The sequence below is a fragment of the Cinclus cinclus genome, chromosome 1 (assembly GCF_963662255.1).
Source record: "Cinclus cinclus chromosome 1, bCinCin1.1, whole genome shotgun sequence".
In the NCBI taxonomy this organism is placed as follows: domain Eukaryota; kingdom Metazoa; phylum Chordata; class Aves; order Passeriformes; family Cinclidae; genus Cinclus; species Cinclus cinclus.
In genome coordinates, this window is record NC_085046.1 from 136,300,319 (window position 1) to 136,321,511 (window position 21,193).

At 41.5% G+C, this 21,193-nt stretch overlaps 1 protein-coding gene across 3 annotated transcripts in view; it reads right to left on the minus strand.

Moving 5' to 3' along the window:
- The window catches only part of CSMD3 (CUB and Sushi multiple domains 3), a 590,741-nt gene extending 571,733 nt beyond the window's left edge, over positions 1 to 19,008 (minus strand). For all 3 annotated transcript variants that reach the window (XM_062491358.1, XM_062491350.1, XM_062491342.1), the window contains exon 1: positions 18,831 to 19,008. In XM_062491358.1, coding sequence (XP_062347342.1) covers positions 18,831 to 19,008 — 178 coding nt within the window. The remainder of the gene's footprint in view (positions 1 to 18,830) is intronic.
- Between the last annotated feature and the right edge of the window lie 2,185 nt (positions 19,009 to 21,193).

A 21,193-nucleotide genomic window follows, 5' to 3' on the forward strand; every position in this document is an offset into this window, starting at 1 on the left:
CTGATGATGTTCTTACCATTGTGTAATTTACCACTTATATCCAGGTAGAGAATAAAGGTGGAAAGGAAAATCTGTTATGACACAAAACACTAATAGAAGAATGCATATCGAATGAGCAAACTTCATACAGGCAGAAGAAAACATCCTAGGAAAATGAGAACCTTAAAGAAGATAATTTGAAAATAATATGATGTTTGTATGCAAATAAGATACTGATGATCTCCCTTTTCTTACAGTATATTCAACTAATTTGCCATGAGGCTATGTAAAAAACGATAACAGTGAGCTAGTAGAGTAGGGAACCTTTGAATGTTCAAAGGAGACATTCAATCATTTAAGATTCACAGTATAATGTGGTGTGAAATTATTATAATACTTTGGGAAACAGCCTAGTTAGCACAGAGGATGTTCCACTCTGCATGGCTGCTTTGTGCTCTGTGGAGGAGCATTCAGTGCTCCCTGCAGGTCCACTTGCTCCGTACAGGTGAGTAGGTAGGCTGGCTCACTGGCAGATAAACATCCCAGCTGAGCGGAGAAAACAATAGGAAAATACCTAAAAGGATTGTATGTCTTCCTATTGAAGTAACGCTTACATGCAAGTAGCAACTTTTAACCCAAAGGACCATAAAGTGTTCAACAAACTGAAATTCAAATTGCCCTTTAACTGTCTCTATAGAGCAGCATCTCTGGAGCCAAGCCAGAACATGTTGCCCTAAATGCTCTCACAAGGATTATTTGGCTCTTTTTTCCTTCTTTCTCACTCCCAACAGGGAAAATCATCCTTTGCATGTGAAATCTTGTAATTATGATGAGACAAAAAGAACCCCTAGACCACTTCTCAAATAAGAGCAGAACAACCAACCAACCAACCAAACAACCAACCAACCAACCAAATCTGCCACAATGTTTATAATATAAACAGCAACAAAAAATTAATTTTGGTGAGGTTGCCTAAGTAGTTTTGATAAACAGGTGTTGTATTGTCGTGGGAAGAAAAAGTAATATATCAAAGACAAAACTATAATTTGTAATTTAGTTGCAGTTAATTAGCAATTTGTGCATTCTTATCAAAGTGCAGCAACAATCAATAATTACTTTCTCTTATTATTTTTGCAAGTAGAAAACTTATTTTCTCAGATTTTTATTTTATTATTTAAAATCTGGAGAATGAGAGTCACTTGAGGAATCCTCCCTTTTCTCCTTCCATTTTCTAAAATTCAAACTCTTTTTGTAGGAACTACCAGAAATAAACCAAAAAAAAAAAAAAAGAAAAAAAAGAAAAAAGGTATTCTATTATAGAGGTCTGAGTTAATAACCATAAGTAAGTGCAAGAAGAAACATACATTCTCATATGTCTATTTTGTAGTTGTGTAACAGCAATTCAAGAACCTGCTGCCTCTTAGCTGAAATGTGCTGATGGGCTGTAGGAAGCAAATTATTTCAGCACTTGTAACTGTGTGTGTTTGTTTATACTGTGGTATACCCTGAATTGTAAGAATGGACATGGAGAAATTTTCAGAAGCTGATATAGATAGCCAGCAAGCTCAGAAGGGTAGGACGCTGACCAAATGCATGGGTCTAAATAGCCATGGTGATACAGTTGTTTGGCTGTGGCTTTAATTTTTTTATGTGTTTCAGCATTTTATAAAAGAATATTCACTCCACTAGTCAGCAGGAAAAAGTTTGATTTTAGATGCAAAAACATGGTATGTTAGGGAGCACAAAATCCGAAATAACCCATACATAAATGCAAATTGAAATGTAATACAATTATGAAAGTGGGTTAATTGTCAGGGAAAAAAAAAATCTCTTTCATGTGTGAATGAATCTTTACTCTCTCAATTTTGAAAATGTTGCACAATTTCATTCTCAGCCTGTCCAGTAACAGATTTATAAGCCAAAGACTGAAACATTAGTAAAGTGTATATTTAAATCTCATTGAAGCTGTGCATTATTTGAAAGTTTATCTGAAAAGAGGTGTTTTCTTCTCCTAGTGAAAAATCAAATTCCCAGAAACTAATTCCCAGTTGCCCTCTTAGCAGTATGCATTAGTGAAACCCAATGATTAAAAGTAAGAAATAATTAAATATTGAAAAAAAAATCCTTCAATGAAGTTCGACCTCAAATACTAGATTTATTTTTTTTTTGTGCTCTCTGCACTGGATTTGGACCCATGCTACCCATGTAACTTGCTGTTTCTTAATGTGCAGATATGAGGTGATATTACTTGCTCATTTTCACTTTGCTATTTATGTAACTGAAAAAGTCTTTCAATAATACCCCTTGAAAGAGCATATTAAAAGGCTTTTATGAATAATAATTATTCATAGTTTCCATCTGTTTAAAGTAATTAAAGCAGATTATATTTGACCCACTAACTTCAAGATTTTATTTTTGTTTTTTCTCTAGCAAACGATAGTAGCAATTCCCTTGAAGGCAATTTCTTACACAAATATAAAGTACAGAAGACTCCAAAGTGCATTTCGAACTGCAATATATATACTGAATGTTTTGAATGTAGTGTTAAATTGCACACCAAATACCTGAAGCTTCACTCACCAACAGATAATGAAGTTGTTTGACAGAGAAATTAACTTATTCCACTTTTCTCCTGATCATTATCTTAAGAATGCTCCTACTTGGTTTGGAACTGTGCATACTGTATTTGACTCATATTTACTAATTTTGTATTCATACAAGAAATTAAGTTAATGAAAATTCTGTACTGAAAGGGCTCCAAAATAGCAGTTAATGCAGTTTTTGGCAACAGTAAGTCATAGTGACAACCAGGCCAAAAAGTTCTCTGTGTTTCTGTAGCATCAGAGAAATAGAGATATCCTTAATCTTCAAGATCACAATCAACTCAACCACCTGCACTGTAATAACAGAGTTTTCTTAGAACCAGATTTTAATGATTTCTCAAAGGGCTATAAACCACCTCCGCTTCCATTCAATCCAGACATGCATCAACCCAGTGAACACCTAATTTGCACATAACATTATGTAAAATGATCTTCTTGTTGTGCTTTTTTTAAACAGATTGGACTGATCTTAGACATAGTTTAAGCACACATGAGTGACTATGATTTTTTTTCTTGAACTAAAATAATGCCAAACAATACCAGGAGTCCTAGAAGTATTTTGTGGTTGCATTAACTATGCAGTATTGTTCTCTGTAACCCCTCCCCGCTCCCAAAGTATTACAGTGGACCTGTACAGAGTTTCCAAAATGCAGGGTGGAACAATCATGAGCATAAATATTAACAGTGCTATCTTTTCCTCAAGGAGAGCAAAAATCTTTGGGCTTGATAGAGGGCATCCTGTGGGAGGCAAAAAAGGTTGGAAGAAATGGTATAGGAGGGGGTTTCTTCTAGTTTAACACATCTGTGTCAACAGGCCCCAAGAAAAGATGGAGATACCAAAAATGAGAACACCTTTTGAATCAAAACATTTCTGTGGCACCTCTTTGCTTCCTCTCTCTTATTTTGCTGAATGCTGCTACTTACCATGAGGCCAAGAGGGAGCAGCAAACACCACTTTTGATGGACCAATGAGCAGAAGCTTAACAAATTATCCTTAAACTAGTCCAATAACTGCTCATGTTCAAAAACATGTCGAGCAATTGTGACTATTATTGAATTCCCTTCCCTTCTTTTCTCTTCTCACATTGAAACAAACAAGAGAACTAGTATGGACTGAGCAAAATGTTGTACTCAGCTACATCTGAAATGTTTTCCTTTCATCCATTTACTTCAATTGGACTTGACTCCATGACTGGTCCAACTGACCCATTTACTCGCTTTGATTTTTTTCATATCTGAGGAAGTCCAAAGCTTTGCACAGCTTTGCACTTTTTCTATATTCCCCTGTGTACCACAGTTGTGTGTATTAATCCTTCATCTTGAGCAAGAAAACTTCATTTCAACCTTCAATAACTTGTAACTTTTCCAAAACTTTCTATGTTGATTTCTCCAGGCTCATACTCCTCATCTTGGAAGAGCATATTGTATTGTGAATCTAAAATATTTCCATGAACTGTTAATTAAATTGCAGCAATCTTGTTAAGGAGGTAGTTTCCTTGCTTTTTGTACAGTGCTAAGGAGCATTTCCTCCGCCAGTGCCACTGTGCAATTTATCACTGAGCACTGAGTGGTCCACACACCTTATAAAACAGTTACTTTCCCCTAGCATTTAGAAGCAGCTGCCTTTTAGATTAAATAGATCTATTATATAATAATTCTCAGAAATGCCCCTCAGAAGATTGGAAAAGGAAGTGTAGAAGGTTATTTAACACACTGTGTAGAGAATTTAGATAGCAGACTGTAATTATCCAAATTGGAATGCAGCCAGCAGATGAAGGCTAATAATAATCCTCTGTGAAAAACACCATGCAATCTTTCAGGACCAGACACGCCAGAAACATCGCATCTGGAACATGACAACTGCAAGAGCTCAGCATCTCTAACATTTTGCTTGGAATAGTAGTTTAGTCCAAATTCTAGAAAGATCTTCCAACAGAAACAGCACCATTTCCTGCAACTCCAGTAATATATTTTTAAGTGAGCTTTTAAAGTACAAAACAGTCTTATTGTACCACAAAAGTACTACGAAAAGTGCCCTGATTTAGAAAATATTTATGGTTCTTCTGCATAGCAGAGAAGGCAACATATATGGGCAGCTCTTCTCCTGGTTAAAGCTGTCACATTGGAGAACAGAATTCTGGGTATAAGTCCATTAATCAGAAAAAATAATATTTTTAAGTTTAGTCACTGCCAACATGCAAAAATCTCTGGACAAGGCTCACCACCAAAAGCTATTAAATATAGTTTACCACAGGACAGATGGAAAGATCATTTTATGAACTTAAAGTTGTTAAAATATAACACACAGAATAGATGATGATCACTTGCTTAGATGGTGAACCAAAAGTGGGGTTGCCATTTTCAGATTAGTTATGGGATCCATTTTCCTCACATCTCTATCCTCAACAGAGTAAGGAGTGTGTAGGGAAATTTGCAAGAATGGATATGTTAAGATCTTTTGGGTAATCAAATGATGCACCAATGTCAAGGTACTCCAGAATGTCTTCATAAAATCAATAGGCGTGCAAACGCAGGAGTAGGCAAGTTTTAGAGATCAATATGCATATAGGAAAATATAACTAAATGATACCGGCATTATGCTGAACTTGGAACTCAGATTTTGACCTCAGACACATCACTTAAAATTCTTTGAAAGTATTGACTTCGTGTTCCACAGCACTACCACAATAAGGGAGAGAGTGAAACCTACCCTACAGAAAACACTGATGCACCCCTACCTTGAGCACTGCCCAGAGTTCTAATCTCCGTAGGCCAAAAAAGGCAGAGTGATATTAAAGAAGATACAGAGATGGGTAAATAGCTCATCTTGGAACTGATGTATTTTCTTCATAAGTAAAAAACTAAAATTCCAGGTCTCTTTTTTGGAAAAGGCAGCAGTCTGGAAAGAAGGTTATCAGAGCAATATGTTTCTCATTTTCATGCAGGATATGTTCTTTGAGCTTTCTCAGTCATTGCTGTGGGAACCTTGGAGAAATAGATTTCATTTGCCCAGCAAACCACAAAGGCAAAAATGCTAGAGGATATTCTGTTTCCTTGAAGGACCCCTGTCATGTATGAAATCTGTTCTACAGGCACAGCTGTATGCTCTGGCTGGGGCACAGAGATTGTGTGGAGCTGGAGCAAGGCTGGTATATCTCTGCCAACCTAAGCAATTTCTGCAGAGCAAATACTGCCTAGTTTTTCAGGTGGTTATAGCCTGGACAAGCAGGGGAAGATTTTCATGGGTGGAATGAGGAAAAAAATGGAAAAAAGCACTCCCAGAGAATCTTAGACTCTTCTAAAGTTGGCAGATAGTGGAGTTTCTACATTACAGAATTTGTAAATTAGAGTCTAGACAATGACCTTTCTCTCATATTATCCTCTACTTCCTCCTCCATTCAGTGCAGAAGAGTTAAGTACAAGTACACAGTATTAGGGCAATGGAACAATAATTTGGGTATTTTTTGTTGCTTGTGATTTTTTTTCCATATCAAGTCGATAAGAAATCTCTTCTATACCTCATTATCATATTAAAAATGGTTGATTGTATCAGTTTAGTCACACTTTGCCAGAAAGGTGGTTAAAAAGATTGAAAAATGGAGGTTAAGTTAAACTTTTAAGCGTCAATGGTTGCCTTTACTTTTGCACAAATAGTACTACATTTTTCTTCAAATACATATATATTTTTTTACTGCTACTTCCATAAGTGGATGTATGGAAGAAAATATAACATTACTACAATTCAGTATATCCAACACAAATTTTCTTTTTTTTCCTCCTTTCAAGAATTTATATATTTAACCGCGCTGTGAAAGATTAGACAGATAAAGAAGCTTTCAGCAGAATTACAATACAGGTAATTAAGGGTCTGTCAGCATTTCCATTATGAACTCCATTTCGTATTAAGAGCTTAGCATTTTTCCATCATTTCAGAAAATGTCAAGCTGAAAGCTGGCATGCAGATTAGCAGCCTGGATGCAAATTTGTTTACACAAAATATTTAAATCTGCTCAGCTGTTTTAGATTTAGAGATCAGCCAGAAACTTTAAACTCTCAGGGCTTCACATGTGTTTCTGCCAAATTCTAAAACAAATCAGTTAAAAAAAAAAGAAAACATAAAGTGATTGTTAATAAACTGTTCTGTTGACTCATTGTCATCTAAATTCTGATCTTATTTACTTTAAGCTTTAAAAAGGATTCTAGATTTTTGTTCACCCTACAACTGTAGTCTTCCTCCTGCCATCTTTATAAATGGATGATAAATTAGAAAAGGGTTTCAAAACTATAATAAAACCTGATATTAATCTTATAATCTGAAATATTGTTTTTGTTGACTCACTTAACTACCCTCATGAGAGAGTGAACAGAAATAGACCAAAGCCTGAAAGGTTTTTGAGAGTGTCAATGACCTAGCCACCTAGCTCTAATACCACTTTAGGGTGCTGGCAAAAAAAAGTCTGGTGGATTGCACCTGTTACAGCTTTTCAGTTTCATCAGCTCAGTCCCATGCAAGGCATAAACAGTTTTGTAGAGCTGTCACATACTAAATAAACTACTCTAGACTGAAGTGAGTATTTTGCTTTTTAGTATCAATCTGCTCTGTTCTGCTGAAAGTCAATGACAAATCTTCAGTTCAGTGGCGACAAGCTCTAAAATAATCTACTAGTAAATATTTCAATGAGGTTATAATTGAATGGATGATCACTCTTCTTCAAAATTACACTTCTCACTTGAGAAGTAAGAAGCTTTGAATGGGAAGACTTAGAGCCACCAAGCAGTGTAAAATAGAAACACTGTTAGGAACATTAATTGAATGATCAATAGAAATTAAATAAAAAATAGTATTGTCAGGTAAGGAAAAAAAAAACAGTAAGATTGTAAAATACAGAGATTCAAGTAGATAATTGGCATATTTGTAATGCTGATAAGAGACAGGAAAAGAGGTAAAATCAAAGATACCATTTCTAAAAAGTGCACAAGCATCCAAGTGTGCCAGACAAAGAACAGGAACCTTGCCCAGAGCAATGTGTGAATTAAAAGTACAAAAAAGGTATGATAGAAAAGAGATAATGGAATTAAATTTTGTACACATTAAGCATAGAGGAAGCAGATGAGGAGAAACGGTTGACCAAATAAATATATCCATATCAGTTTGGCCAGAGGATGTTTGCCTAGAGGACACTGTGTATTAGCTTAATAATGCACAATATTAAAACTTGCAAGAATGAAGAAAACCTTCTTTAGAAAACACCTCAACACTGCAATGCAGTTGTGTTTTCGGAAGTGATGATTCAATGCTCACTGCATTGTATACACTATTCTAAAATAAATTATCCATTTTCCATATAGTTATCTCAGGTTTATCACAAATTCCAGAACATAATTCATGTTTAATAATTACAGGGTTCTGATAAGTAGTTTCTCTCCTTAGTTGGTATCTGTGGCACACTCTGACTCTTAGATTTGTGTTAACTCAGCTATCAATGGATTTCAAAGAGGTGACGAATACAGGAGGTCCCAAAGGGATCAATTTGGAACAGTCTCTTTCACAAGTCAGATACACAGCAAACTCTCCTGACTTCATAAGAATACACAAAGTCAACGGGAACAAGCACATAACAGTACCCCTACAAATCTAGCCCTGTTTTATTGTATGTGATATTTTTTTTTCTTTTCTATTTAATTATTTTATTATTCTACAATATTATGTAGAATCCAGAGTCCCAACAAGTCATTTGTAGTCATCCCAGAATGATGGTAATAGTAAAGGATACAGGACTAATATTAGTTCTGCAAAATTTCTCTTACCATGTGACATGAACAGTTTAACTGTATACATTAGAGCTTGAAAAACCAAGAAGATATATCTTGGGTTTCCAAAACATATCAAGTGTTCCAATTATAACTACCTGATCCTATACTGTTTATTTATACACAAGTAAGTGTAAGAATATCTCATTATCGAATTTTGAACTTTTTTTAATAGTGTTTTATGAAGTTTTATTCTTTGGGGTGAATGGGTATTATTTTGGTTGCCAAACAATAATTGGGCAAACAGGCACAATATACTGAAGAATGAAAATAATTATAACTGAAAAACCACTCTTCCAATCTTGGGGTCTTGGAGATTATATAAAATCCAAAGAACTTCCTGAAAAAGTTACTAAGTCTAATCTATGTCTGTAAGGCTGAGAGGATATTTCATTTCCGAGCATATTACCCTTACATGATTATTACTTTGGGCCAAAAAAGGACTTTAAAAATGACATGGAAACTGAAGAGAACTTTCTATATTTTACTGCAGGCTTTATGTTATTGGGACTTCTCCAGTGGTACTTGTGGAGTGGGAAGAGAATTTGGGAACGGAGCCCAGAAGTGCAGAGGAGGGTGAATAAATTCAGAAAAATTACAGGAGTTAGTTGATGAGCTAGATTTGAGTGTAGTAAAAATATATAGATAGAGCTTAGGAGAATGGTGGTTTTTTTATGGGTAGTCTAATTTAAATGTAGCTGAAAATAGCATAGAAACTCATACGTGTTTCAATGGACTGCAATTGTAGTACTAGAAAGATTTAGGAATTTTGAACCATATCCTTAGGAAAGTTATGGAGGTAGGCATGCAGGAGTCAGCAATGCCATTGAACTTGTTCTATATCAAACATTGATTCCGTTGCTCATTTCTGCATCAGATAAAGAGCTTTGTGAATCATAAATTTGTCAGTACATTTTCAAAAAGACTCTGTCTTAGATGGTTGATTGGTGCAACTTTCCACAGCTGAGAGTGCAAATGCCAATATACTTCAATATATTATATTGATAAAAACTCTCTAATCAGGTGAGAACTTTTGTGAGCACTATATTGATGCAAAGATTGCCCTTTGATTTATTACAAACTATTAAGTATATGTATTTCTTCTCTTGTGGACATTAAAACTGCCATGTCATACATGGCACTCATCACTCAACACTGCTGAGTTAACAGTTGGACTCGGTCTTTGAGGTCTTTGCCAACCCACCCAATTCTGCCATTCTATGCAACAAGCATTGCTCAAGTCAGCAGGAGTCGTATAACTGAAGTGTCAGTACAGACATATTCAAGGGAAATCACAGAAGATGAGAGCATAGTCATGAATTAGGCATAATTTTTCTTGATAGAGGACACAGTTACAGATGCCTGCTACCAGAAGTGCTGATGTGTCTGTGTTCCTGCGTGCCCCTGGAGATGCAAGGAAAAAGCATCTGTTACCACAAAGACAATGGATATGATTATGTGAGAGGGCCAAAGACATTTTTTCCCCCCAATCTTTATTTAACCATGCTGGTTTCCCAAAAGTCAAGATTTGGAGTTTTGTTTTCTGCTATATTTCAGTTCTTATGATTTTGACTCAGCATATGAAACGTCTTTAAACTAAGGCAGTAGCAAAAAAAAAAAAAAAATAAAAGAAATCTTGAAACTGAGTTAAAAAATGGTTGCAATTCACCATATGTCCTGACAAAACCAGGACTGTTCTGGTGTTCTAAGGACTACAGCTGACACTGCATTAGCATACTATCATTAAACTGAATCCAGTGGACTTATCCTGAGAACTACTGATGTCACCATCAATGAAATGTGGAAAGAGCATTTTCCTACTGTATCCAAATATATAATTTATTTTTCCTTAATAATAAACTATTTTCTTGTGTATTCCTTAGGTTTACAACATAATAAGAGTTTTCCAAAGACCACTTCTAATTAAAATATCTAGCATATATTGTGAAATACATGGCTTCTCTTATAATTAATATTTATGAGTTAAACAAAATATATGCACAGAAAATTGTAATTCTAAACTCAGTACAAAAAGAAACAGGAAAATCTACCCTCAGAGATCTTATCCTGAACTCCCATTTTGCCTTTAATGGACTCAAACAGACAATTCAGAGGTTCTTTTTATATCCTGTTTTATAATTTCTATTTACCTTTGGGTCAAAGCTCAAACACAGAAGCAAAAATGCAACTTTTAGTATAGGCTTTTAAAAGAATACTTTTAATTAGACTAAGCACCAGTTCCCAAATCAAACTGCACAACAATCAAGAAAGCTAACTGTAGACTGTGAAGTTTTAGTACTGGGTCAGATTAAATCGTGGAGGAAAGGTTTTGTAATTCAAGTAGCTCGACACTATGTTCAATGAGAATATCAGTACTTTGCATTTATGTGGTTCATTTTCACTAAGGACTCCAAACTACACTTACAGGTATCTTCTTGCTGGGTTTGAAAACAGCTCTATGAGGAGGTAATGATAGCAGAGGGTTCATTTTAACTGCCACTGAAATACAGCCATCTCTGAGATTTGATATGTCAGCCTCTTCAAATGATAATACCAGTATTAAAAAACAGAAAATAGCACAGAAATGTTCATTTTTTTCTGCACTTGAAAGGTGATTAGAGGTTTTCAATTTGCTAAAAACAGTTTATAGAAACTATATTTGGTAAAAAAAAAAATCCTAAATCAGTAGGAATAAATATGTCAGTCAATTCTTAATGTGCTAGGATCAGTTTTTAATTAGTGGTTTTAGTAACTAGTGTTTTTTTCTTTTCATCAAGCTTTCCTCCTAACAAGTACTCCTAGCTATCACTACTATCACTCTTCTTTTGTTAGTGAAATCAATTATGTATTATAGCAGAACTTCCTTCTGAGATAGGGAATACACAAAAAATTAAGAAGTAATAAATAACTTAGGAAGCACATAAGTTTCAGGTTGTTACCTGTGACTTTGCAAGGGAACAATGCAGTTTGTTGAATTTCTTCATAACATAATCAAATATGTGGATATAATTTCTACACTTGCATATTATATATGCATGTGTAAATGTATAGGTATACATATTTTCATTAAAATTACATCAAACAAGTTACATGCATAAAGATATAAAAGGCTAATAAGATATGTAAATAGAGGAAACAGACAGAACAGAATTCTAGGTCAGAAATAGAGATTCAATAGCTGTATAGTCCAAGTAATCAACTCAGTCATTTCTGCCTCAAGACTCCAAATTCTTTCAGTTCTATTGCAAAGACAGTCTATGTTATTTACACGCCTTGGGGGATGAGAATTCATCACCCCAGGAATGCTTCTGTGGTTAAATTACTTACAGTTACTTTCCTTATTTCTATGATACAATGCAAATGTGACACATGACACTGTGATGCATTTTGTAGAATCCAAGGGAAAATGGGCAGTCCATCTTTCTATGTGTGTGCTGGCTGCATCCCATCTTGTTTTTCAACAACGGAGCTCTATGAGAGGACCAGCCCTGCTGGAATGTCTTGTTTACTATTTTCCAGTATCCTGGGGCTCACCCTTTATGATTAACACCGTTCTTAAATCTATAAACTTACCCAACTAAGATTTCACACCCTGGGAAGGACATGATGAATTCCCACTATTTCCTTCTTTGACATTTACAATAGTACTCAGCATCTGTAATGCTGAAATTATGAAGCCATAGTAAATCTTAACACATTCTGTGAGAACAAAGCTATGCAACAAGGATTGTAAATCTGCCCAGGAAAGGTAAACAACTAAATGAAAACAAGTACAAATGTAAATGGTGTGTCTGTGTGTATTAAAAATTCCTCCTTATAGTCCAATATCCTTCTCCATTCTACTTCCCAGAAGAAAAGCCAGATATTGGAAAGGAGATCTTCAACATTTTCTAATAGTACTAGGCTTTTTTTAAACAAAAAGGAGTGTGAAAACTGGTGCATTAAATGCCTGTTGTATTTAGGTCCCTGTTCTATTTAGGTCTAAGATAAGTGCCAAATACTGTCCCTTGAATTTTAGATAAAGAAAAATATTCTCTTTTTTTTTTTTTGGTAGAGAAATTGTACCATTTCATTGACAAGGAAACATTATTCTATAAAGCTGATTGAAAGGCATGGGTCTAAATCTTGGAAGAGTTTTGGATTTTTGGAATAAACTCTAACAAGGCAATTACATAAACAAAATTATGAGGTAAGGTTTATAACCTTGCAATAATTACTTTTATCAGATGCATCTGTGATTTGTGACTTAAATACTGCTTATTCTAATATCTCACATAGTAAGAGTTGTCTTAAAATTATAGGGTTTAAGGAAAAAAGCCAACAGCAGAGACCAAGTTGTCTGTTCTCTGACTGCTCTTTCCTGGAAATTGCCTTGGAGTAACTGGTAAACTAATTTCGCTCAAAGGCTTTGTTCTATCTTTTCAACCTTTTAACCACTATGGTCAGAAACACAAGCTGAATGATATGCATCAGCAAGTAGTTGAAGCTGAGATGTCACAACCCCATGGAATTAGAATTGAAGTTTCCTATTATTGGAAAAGAAAAAAAAAAAAAAAACCGCAACTAATTTTACAGCAGATCATTAAGTCTTTCTTATTCCTACCATTCCCATTTTTCAGATTCTGTAGAATTAAAATTTTATATATTATTTTAACTTATTTTATATATGTTTTTCTTATAGTGTCTCTCTCTGTCTCAATATCATAATGATGGACTCACTTAGCCTTTCTTCAGAGGTGCTAACATGTCCCCCAGACTCTTACTAGAGCCACATGAAATTGAAAATGCTCAATACCTCTGAAAATCAATGTCTTAGAGACTATTTTTTTTAAAAAAAGAAAAGTTACAATACAAGACAATCTTATTCTTCATAACATTTTCTCTGAAAAGTTGTAACAGGCAAATTGAGCCATCCCCACAGGATATTTTAAAACTTTTTCAAATTTCTCTGAACAAGTATGTGCTTTCCTTTCTTGTTACATGTGCAGCCAATGGTTTCAAATCTCCATTTTTGCAGGTAGACCTTCACAGCATGTCAACAACAATGCACATTATCACAAATGTTCAAACAAGCCAGTGTTTTCATCCAGATTAAGAGTATAAGGAATGCAGGATTTATATGAACGTCATGGTATGGAACAGGGAAGGAAGGCAAGGCAAGGCAAGACAAGGGCAATGCAAGGCAATACAAGCCAATGGAAAAAGGCATCAGATGAAAGAGAACAAACAAATGAGAGGAACACAGGCCAGTCCATGCCTTTCCAAATGTGATGTTTCAAAAGCAGCCTATATTTTAGGAGATCCAAAGCTGTTGGCTGCTGAAATCCATCATGTGCTAATCACTCCACTTGCTGTGTTTCTCCAATCTTCTTTCTTGCTGTCTTTCTCCAATCTGACTGCTGTTCAATGTGATGGTTGGAGATAAAGGGCACTAAGTTAGATGTGCAATTATCCTGCTAGACCTGTTGCTCAAAACCATCCTCCCCCAATACAAACAAGCAAAAACCCACAGGTTTCTGCTATGTTTCTGCAAAAGGAATCTTGGAAAATGAGGGACTTTAAAGCATACCCACAGAATTCTTTAGGTCTCATGCACTGGCGTCGGCAAATTGAGATGCTGATAATGGAGTTGAAGCTACAGCCTGTCCCTCTCCATCCTGTATGGCTGCCTGACGTGCCTAGCCTCTCCTAGAGGAACGGGCTGGTTGTGCTTAGGGAATGAGGGACAATTTCTGTGAGTCAGCCAAACAAACCCAACAACGGAGCACCCTGGTACTGCCTGGGACTTGTCAGCCGGAGACGTGCAGGAGTGACCGAGATAAAGTGAGCAAAGGCAAAGGAGGGAAGTCTGTGTCAGGCCTGCCCGGGGGCGCGGTCCCTCGGGCGGCTGCGGGGGCCGGTGCCGCTGCCGGGCATCGCGGGTGGAAGCTGCCGCCGGGCAGCCGCCGCTCCGAGCCGGCTCCGCCTTGAGAGCGCTGCCTCTCACAATGAAAAAGAGGACAGTGAAGGTGAGGCTTTCCTGCGCCCTTAGCGAGCCCCGAGAGGCACCGGCGAGGAAAGGAGAAATGGTCCCGGCTGGTGCTGCTGGGAGGGGTCGTGCGCTTCTTCGCTGCTGCCCTGCAGGAGAGGAGGCGGAGGAGCCGAGCGCTAAGCGGGGGCACAGCCGTGCCGTGTTTTAGCCCTGAGAAAGGCGGGGGGGGGGGGGGGGGGGGGGAGAAAGGGTCGCTTTGCCTGCAACCCTGAAGAAATGAGTAGCTTGAGAAACCGGTGAGTCGCGGTGCGCAGCCCGCTGGGCACAGCCAGCGCTATGCCACCTGCGGGGGTTTACGGCAAAGAGACACCCTAGAGGAGATGAGCGGGTGTGGAGGAGCTGGAAAGGAAGGACGACGCTGGTCCCGCTCTAATCAGTGTGTCCCTGCCCCCCCTGCATGAGCACATACACACAAACACACGAAATAACACAAACACGCGCACACGCACACAAAGATGCAGCATCGCATCGAGCATCTGGGTATGAGGAAACATGAACCTGCTGCTGCTCTCCCGACCATTCCCGCCTCGGGGACAAAGCCAGCACCTCACTGCGCCCACCCGTGCCCCACTGAGGAAAGCCAGTAATCCCATACCCATCGTCAGTAACATCATAAATCAAGTGACTGGGAAGGAAGCGGTGGGGAGGAGCTGGCAGAGAGCATGAAGGGAGCGGGATTGAGGTTGGAATGAAGGAAAAAAGAGATTGCAGAGGTGGCTAAAAGAAGCAGGGTACGCTTTGTCCCTGCTAAATACTCCACATGCCAGGTACCCATCACTGGAAATGGAAATGCTTTTCATTTTCTCATCACTTCTCCCGTCAATGAGCCGTTTAAAATCTCAGTGCTTCATCTCCCTTTCATTTTAAAAGCTGCCCTTGTTCCGCTTGTCACAACTGCAAGAGGGGAACAGAGGAACAACAGCAGCGGCAAAGCTTCATTTTAGCCAGGGAGACAAAAGTCGACCTTGGTGCTCTATCTCTTGGAGTGACAGCCAAACAGAAGAGATGGAAGAGTCTTGTGAATATGGTCATTTTGCTTGATTTCCTCTCTGATTCACATCCACTACTAGTCCACTAACATTTTTTTCTTTTTTTCTTTTTCTTTTTTTTCTTTTTTTTTTTTTGTTTTTCTTTTGATGAAGGGAGGTGGCAAACCGAAGGCATGCAAATATCTGTGACTTCTCTCCTAAATTCCAGGAAGCAAAGCTCACTGATGCTGCCTAATTTTTTCCCTTATTTTATACCCTCTCCCCCCTTCTGTACGGGAGTTGGACAGCAGAGTTCTCCATTCCCTATTCCTCTAAACTTTGTTTTTATCTCCCTTGCCTCAACGGTGCTTCTCATTTCTCCCACAGTGTAAGGGGAGGGAGCTTTCCTGGGTGTCTTGTTCATCTAAAGGGAAGAGCACAAGATTCATCACCCCCTGTAGCTGATCAGGAATCAATCTGCTTGGCCTTCTTTAAAGGCTGGATCGTGGATGTGTTTGCTTGTTTGTTGGTTTGTTTTAATGCATTTCATGCCTCTCAGTTTTCAGTGGTGTCATTTCTTTGCTTTTTTGCACCATGCCTATTGAAGGAAGATTTTGTTGGAGATGGTTCCATGGCATAATGGGAAGCAAGATTTTCATTGAAAAAGGAACAATTCCTCTTTACTTAGCTTTTCCTATCACCCCTTTGTCAGCAGTTCTGACAATTTTCTTTCTTCTGCCTTCTCCTGCTTTCTTCTCCCTTTTCTAACTCCTTTCAAGTGTTGTTGAAGGTTCTAAAGAGGCATGGATTTATAGATAAATATGAAGGATTTGTTTTGTCTATATTAATATATAAGCCTAAATATTCAGATATGAACATAATGTTCCTTAGGCATCCTGGGATAGTTTGACATCTGTAATGATGGGAGGGAGAGCTGTTGTTCAAGACTGGGTAAATGGTGACAGGACAATGACAAAAATAGGAAAAGCCTGAGAGACAGATACCAAGCAGAGCTGTGGAAGTGGTCTGGATGATAGGAATGACAGCAACAGTGATGCTGGACACAGTAGAAGTGTTTAAACAAGGAGGGGTATGGGCTGGAGCTTGTGGAGATGGGGTGTGGTGAAAACGCCTTGCCAGGCAATGGTAGAGCAGATGTAGGATCTGGGGAGCCGTCTTGCTCCCAACATCTGGAATATTTTACATCGGCAGGTATTCATTCATTGTTTACCTCTGCTTTCTGAAGGCAAGAACTGTGTTGACACAATGGGAATGTAAATCGAAGTAAAACGCTTTTATTCATGGGAATGGAGAGAGAATTAATATAAACGCCCTGAATAGATGCAGTGCTGCAGTGAGCGTAAGCCAGCTCTGTAAGGCTTGGCTGCCTAAAGGAACCTGCATCCAGAATGTAAAATCTCACCTCCTGGGTCGTCAGTTTCTGGGAGAACCTCCCCAGTCCAGAGGAAGGCTATGGAAATTGCCAGGGCTGGCACCGGGGAAGCTTAGGCCTTGACAACGGGAAGAAGGAGAAACAGCCCCTTTTGTAAAGCCCATTTTCCCCTGTTTCTTGGGCTCTCTCTGGTGCTTCATCCCAGCGTTTTTTCCTTCCCCCACCCCCAAGGGCAAGCGGCGGCTCTCAACAGGTGCTGGGGAAGCCGCTCCGCTCGTCCCTCGGTCGGATGCTGCCGCCCCGCGACTCGCGCTTACCAAGCAGCTCCGCGGAGCCGCGCCGGAGCCCCGCTCGCCCCCGCACCGCGCCCGCGGGGCCCCGCGCAGCGCACGGCGCGCCTGGCCGGCATCCAGCCCGGGCCGGCGAACCCTGGCACCCGGCACCGAGAACGCGCTAATGGCAGAAGGCTGAGCCCGGGAAATGAAATGCCCACAAAGGCGCGGGTCGGCGCTGATAGCAAATCGTCTCCAGACCGGGGCAGAGCGCCGGGAGCGACTCCCTTCAATAGAGGCAAACAGAGAAAGGCTGCCTTTAATTACAGTGTGCATAAACGTCGCAGGCAAGCCCCTTCCCCATGGATACCCCGCGTCAGGATAACGCGGGATGAGGTAAAAGCCCTCCAGACCCTCCCCGTGAAACGCGAATTGTCTTTTTCAACGCGAGGCAAATGGGGGGGGGGGGGGGGGGGGGAAGGGGGGGGAAGCAGCTGCAAAGCTTTACAATAAACTGTTTCATCCAAGCCAGCGCCAGCTCAGGAAGGCACGCCTTTGAATGCCACCCCCACAAGACACCTCCTTCCCACCCGTGCAGGCAACCTCTGTAGGCGATAACCAAGTCTAAAAACTCGGAGAGGATCGATAATGTCTACTAAATATTCTGGGAGAGTATGAGTGTGGAGAGGAGGAGGGGGATAAAAGGGTGATTAATCGGATATTAATCACTGGCCACAAACAAGGGGAGATTATTTCGGGTAGGCAACCGACTGTGGGGAGTAGCAGAATAGATCCTTTTACTGAAGGCATGCGTGATGGGATCGGCACTTCACTGTTTAGCGATGCCTGTGCAATTCGGCAGGTGCACATTATTCAAGCCACATATTTCTTCTCTGTGTGTAGCATTTCCCTTAACTGTCTGCAAGCGCAGACTTAGTGAAGATATTTATGCCGCTAACTAGACATTTCCTTTTTGCTCTCCTTTCACGAACACAGAAGCAAGAAGAAAGCAAAATAACCCCTGCCTCGGGGGAAAAAAAAAATAGAGACAAAACCCACCACTCAAACTCCCTCACATACATCAGAGAAAAGGGACCAAGGGAGGGAAGAGAAAAGGTGTCGATCTTTGCACCCAGCGATAGACTATGCCTTCAAGGCTGAATTACCAACGCACCTTTCCGACAGCCTGGGAGCCCTGCATGCGTACAGACAGCTGAGCGTGAAGCGCATTTCGGGCTGTGAGACGGCTCTGCGTACGCTGGGCTCCTCCGTAACTTTCCCCACGCAACGGGTTAAACTAATAAGTGCATCGATACAGGCATTCCCGCAAAGATCCTGCTGCTCGACTGAAAACCAGAATTGTAGGTAATCCCCCCACACACCCCGCATTAACATCATCGTCACCTTAAAAAAAGTGAGCCAGTGGGATTTGTTTGAATATACACTAGTTAGAGGCTGTATGAACCAACTCACGTCTCCGTTTGAGCATACTGCAAGAATATTTATTGAGCCCCAGCTCAGTCACTGCATTGAACGCCAGCTCTGGCAAGCAAATACATTTCCTATCTCCGAAGAGAGCTCTGAATCAACTCCTTCTTTCCTCCCTGCTTTAGCGATCATTTATATATTTCCATTGCAAAATACCAAGGGCAAAAATATAAAATAAGAGATAAATATATCTTGAAATACACCTTGGTACAAGCCGAGGTCTTGCAACGCCCTGACCGAAAGCAAATGGACCCCTAAAAATATACCACTCAAATACTACCCTACCTTTCACACACGAAACCATCAATAAAAAGACGAGGTTCCAAAATGTAAATCCACTTTTAATCTCCATTTTCTTCACCAGGATGAAGTCCAGACGGCCACATTTAGTACATCCCCTTTCCCAAAAGTCTGCTAATTTCGATTCCTTTGCACGGATTTCCCCTCTGCAGATCCCTTTCATATTATTCTTGAGAGCTCCTAATTCCTATTCCTCGGCCAGGCGCAGCGGAGTTGTTGCTGTTGATGGTGCGCGGTCACAGCTCGGAGTGAATGGTGTTTCTGGGATACCACAGCAACCTTGACGAGGACTCAACCATCTCTCCAACGGGGGCACAAAGTCTCAGCTACTCTCGATCGTGTCTTTTCCTCCCCCCCACCCCCCCGCTACCCCAACTCCCTGCACAGCCGAAACCCACCACAATCCTGCCTCCTCACTGCATCCACCGGGAGCCGCGGGAGAGCACCTCAGCGCTCAGACGCTCTCTCCAATAAACTCCGAACAGTATTTGCAATCGAGACTCTCCCCCCACCCCCTTGTTCCCTCAAGAGGATCAGTTGTGCCTGGGAGAACGGCTCGGGGGATACCGGAGTGGCGGGGTCCCCCCGCCGCCCGGAGGAGCCTGGGGCGGCCGGCGCGGCGGGGCTCGCCCATCCCGCCGTGGCTCGCCCATCCCGCCGTGGCTCGCGGCAGCAATCACGGCCTCGTTATTGACCGCGCACGTGCGGTGGCCATCGCCACCCCGGCTCGCACACAGCGGCTCGCCCGCGCCTTCGGGCACCCACCGCGGGGCCCGGGGATGCGCAGCGCGATTACTCCGCGCGGGGACATTAATTACAGCCCGGGCCCCGCGGGCGCGGAGAAGCGGCGGGCACAGCCCTGCTGTCCGTGCGCGCAGCTGAGGGGGGTCCTTGCCGCGGCGGGCGGGGGCTGGGACCCAGCGGTGCCGGGTGCGGGCGGGGGTCCCGGAGGGCCGGGCCGGGCCGGGCCCGGCCGATCCGAGCCGGGCCGGGCGAAGAGGGGAGCGGAGCGGAGCGGGGGCGGTGCGGCCGCGGCTCCTCCAGGAAGAGCGCTGGCGCCACCTGCCGGCCGCGCGGCCGCGCCGCCGGGACCGCACCGCTCCACGGGGGCGCTGGGGGGGAGGGGGGTGGGACCGGCCCGGGGAGCATGGGGCGCTGCGGGACTCGAACCGCGATGGGGCTGCTCTTCCTTCCTTCCTTCCTCCCGCCCCCCCAGCCACCGCGCAAGCTGCACGAGGCAGCGGTTTTCTCCGTGGAGGGGGCGCGCAGGCACCGCCCGCGGTGCGGAGGGTGGGAAGGTGCGGGAATGCTGCCCCAGGTGTGCGGGGTGGGGGGTGCATTTCTGCGCGTAAGGGGTGCGAGTGTGTCGAGCCCCGCGGTACGTGCGTGGGAGGTTTTTCTTGGGGGCGGAGTGTGTGTTTGGGTGCGCTGTGCCTGCGAGTGCGCTTGCACGTGTGTGTGTCTGTGTCTGTGCTTGTATGTGCTGCCGCGTTGGAGGTGAGCGCTCGTGTGCACACGTCTGGTGTGTGACTGTGTGTGTGCGCGGGTGTGCAAGTGCCTATGTGGTTCAGGGCTGGTGTCTGCGCACACGTGTTTTGTGCATATGTGCACAATTCTGTGTCTGTACAGGGATTCTTTTCGGCGCCTCTGTGTATATTGTGCGTGTGTATTTGCGCGAATGCGTTCTTACACGGCAGTATGTGTGCTTCTGACGTGCTTTTGTCTTGCATGTGTGTGCGCACGGATTTTTTCACACAATTGTTCATTCATACAGGTTTGCGTGGGTAAGTTTTTTCATGGATGCACATATGATGCATGAGCTGTGTAAATGCATAATCTGAAGTGCCGATGGACATGGGTGTGTGAGCTGGGAAATTCTGGCAGCCAGTCACAAAGCATGGACCTTTACAAGTGTGTCCACAGAGGGGTTTGCATTTCCCAGTGTTCAGGTGTGTGGGGGTGTATCTTACATGCGTGGAGTGCATTTGTGGAAAGATGTATCCTGTTTAGGAACTTCGAATGTGAACTGAGGCTTTCAATATAGGTGTAGGTGCATGTATGAACTTGTATGACCACAAATTTTTATGTATACATGATATATGTAAGAGTGCCACAATGCCACAGATAATAGTATTGAAGGAATCTTTCACAGTGTGAAAGAGGAGGTTTGCATGGCTGTCATTCTGCTCCCATGTGGGTGTCAGGGTGAGCAGTATATGCCTTTCTTCCACCTGGGCTTAAAAACAAACCCTCTCAGTGAGGCCAGCAGTGATTCAGAGGGTGGCTCTGCATGTGGCTGGTTGAACTCACCTCTACAGCTCTAATGCATGAGGAACGAATACCTTCAT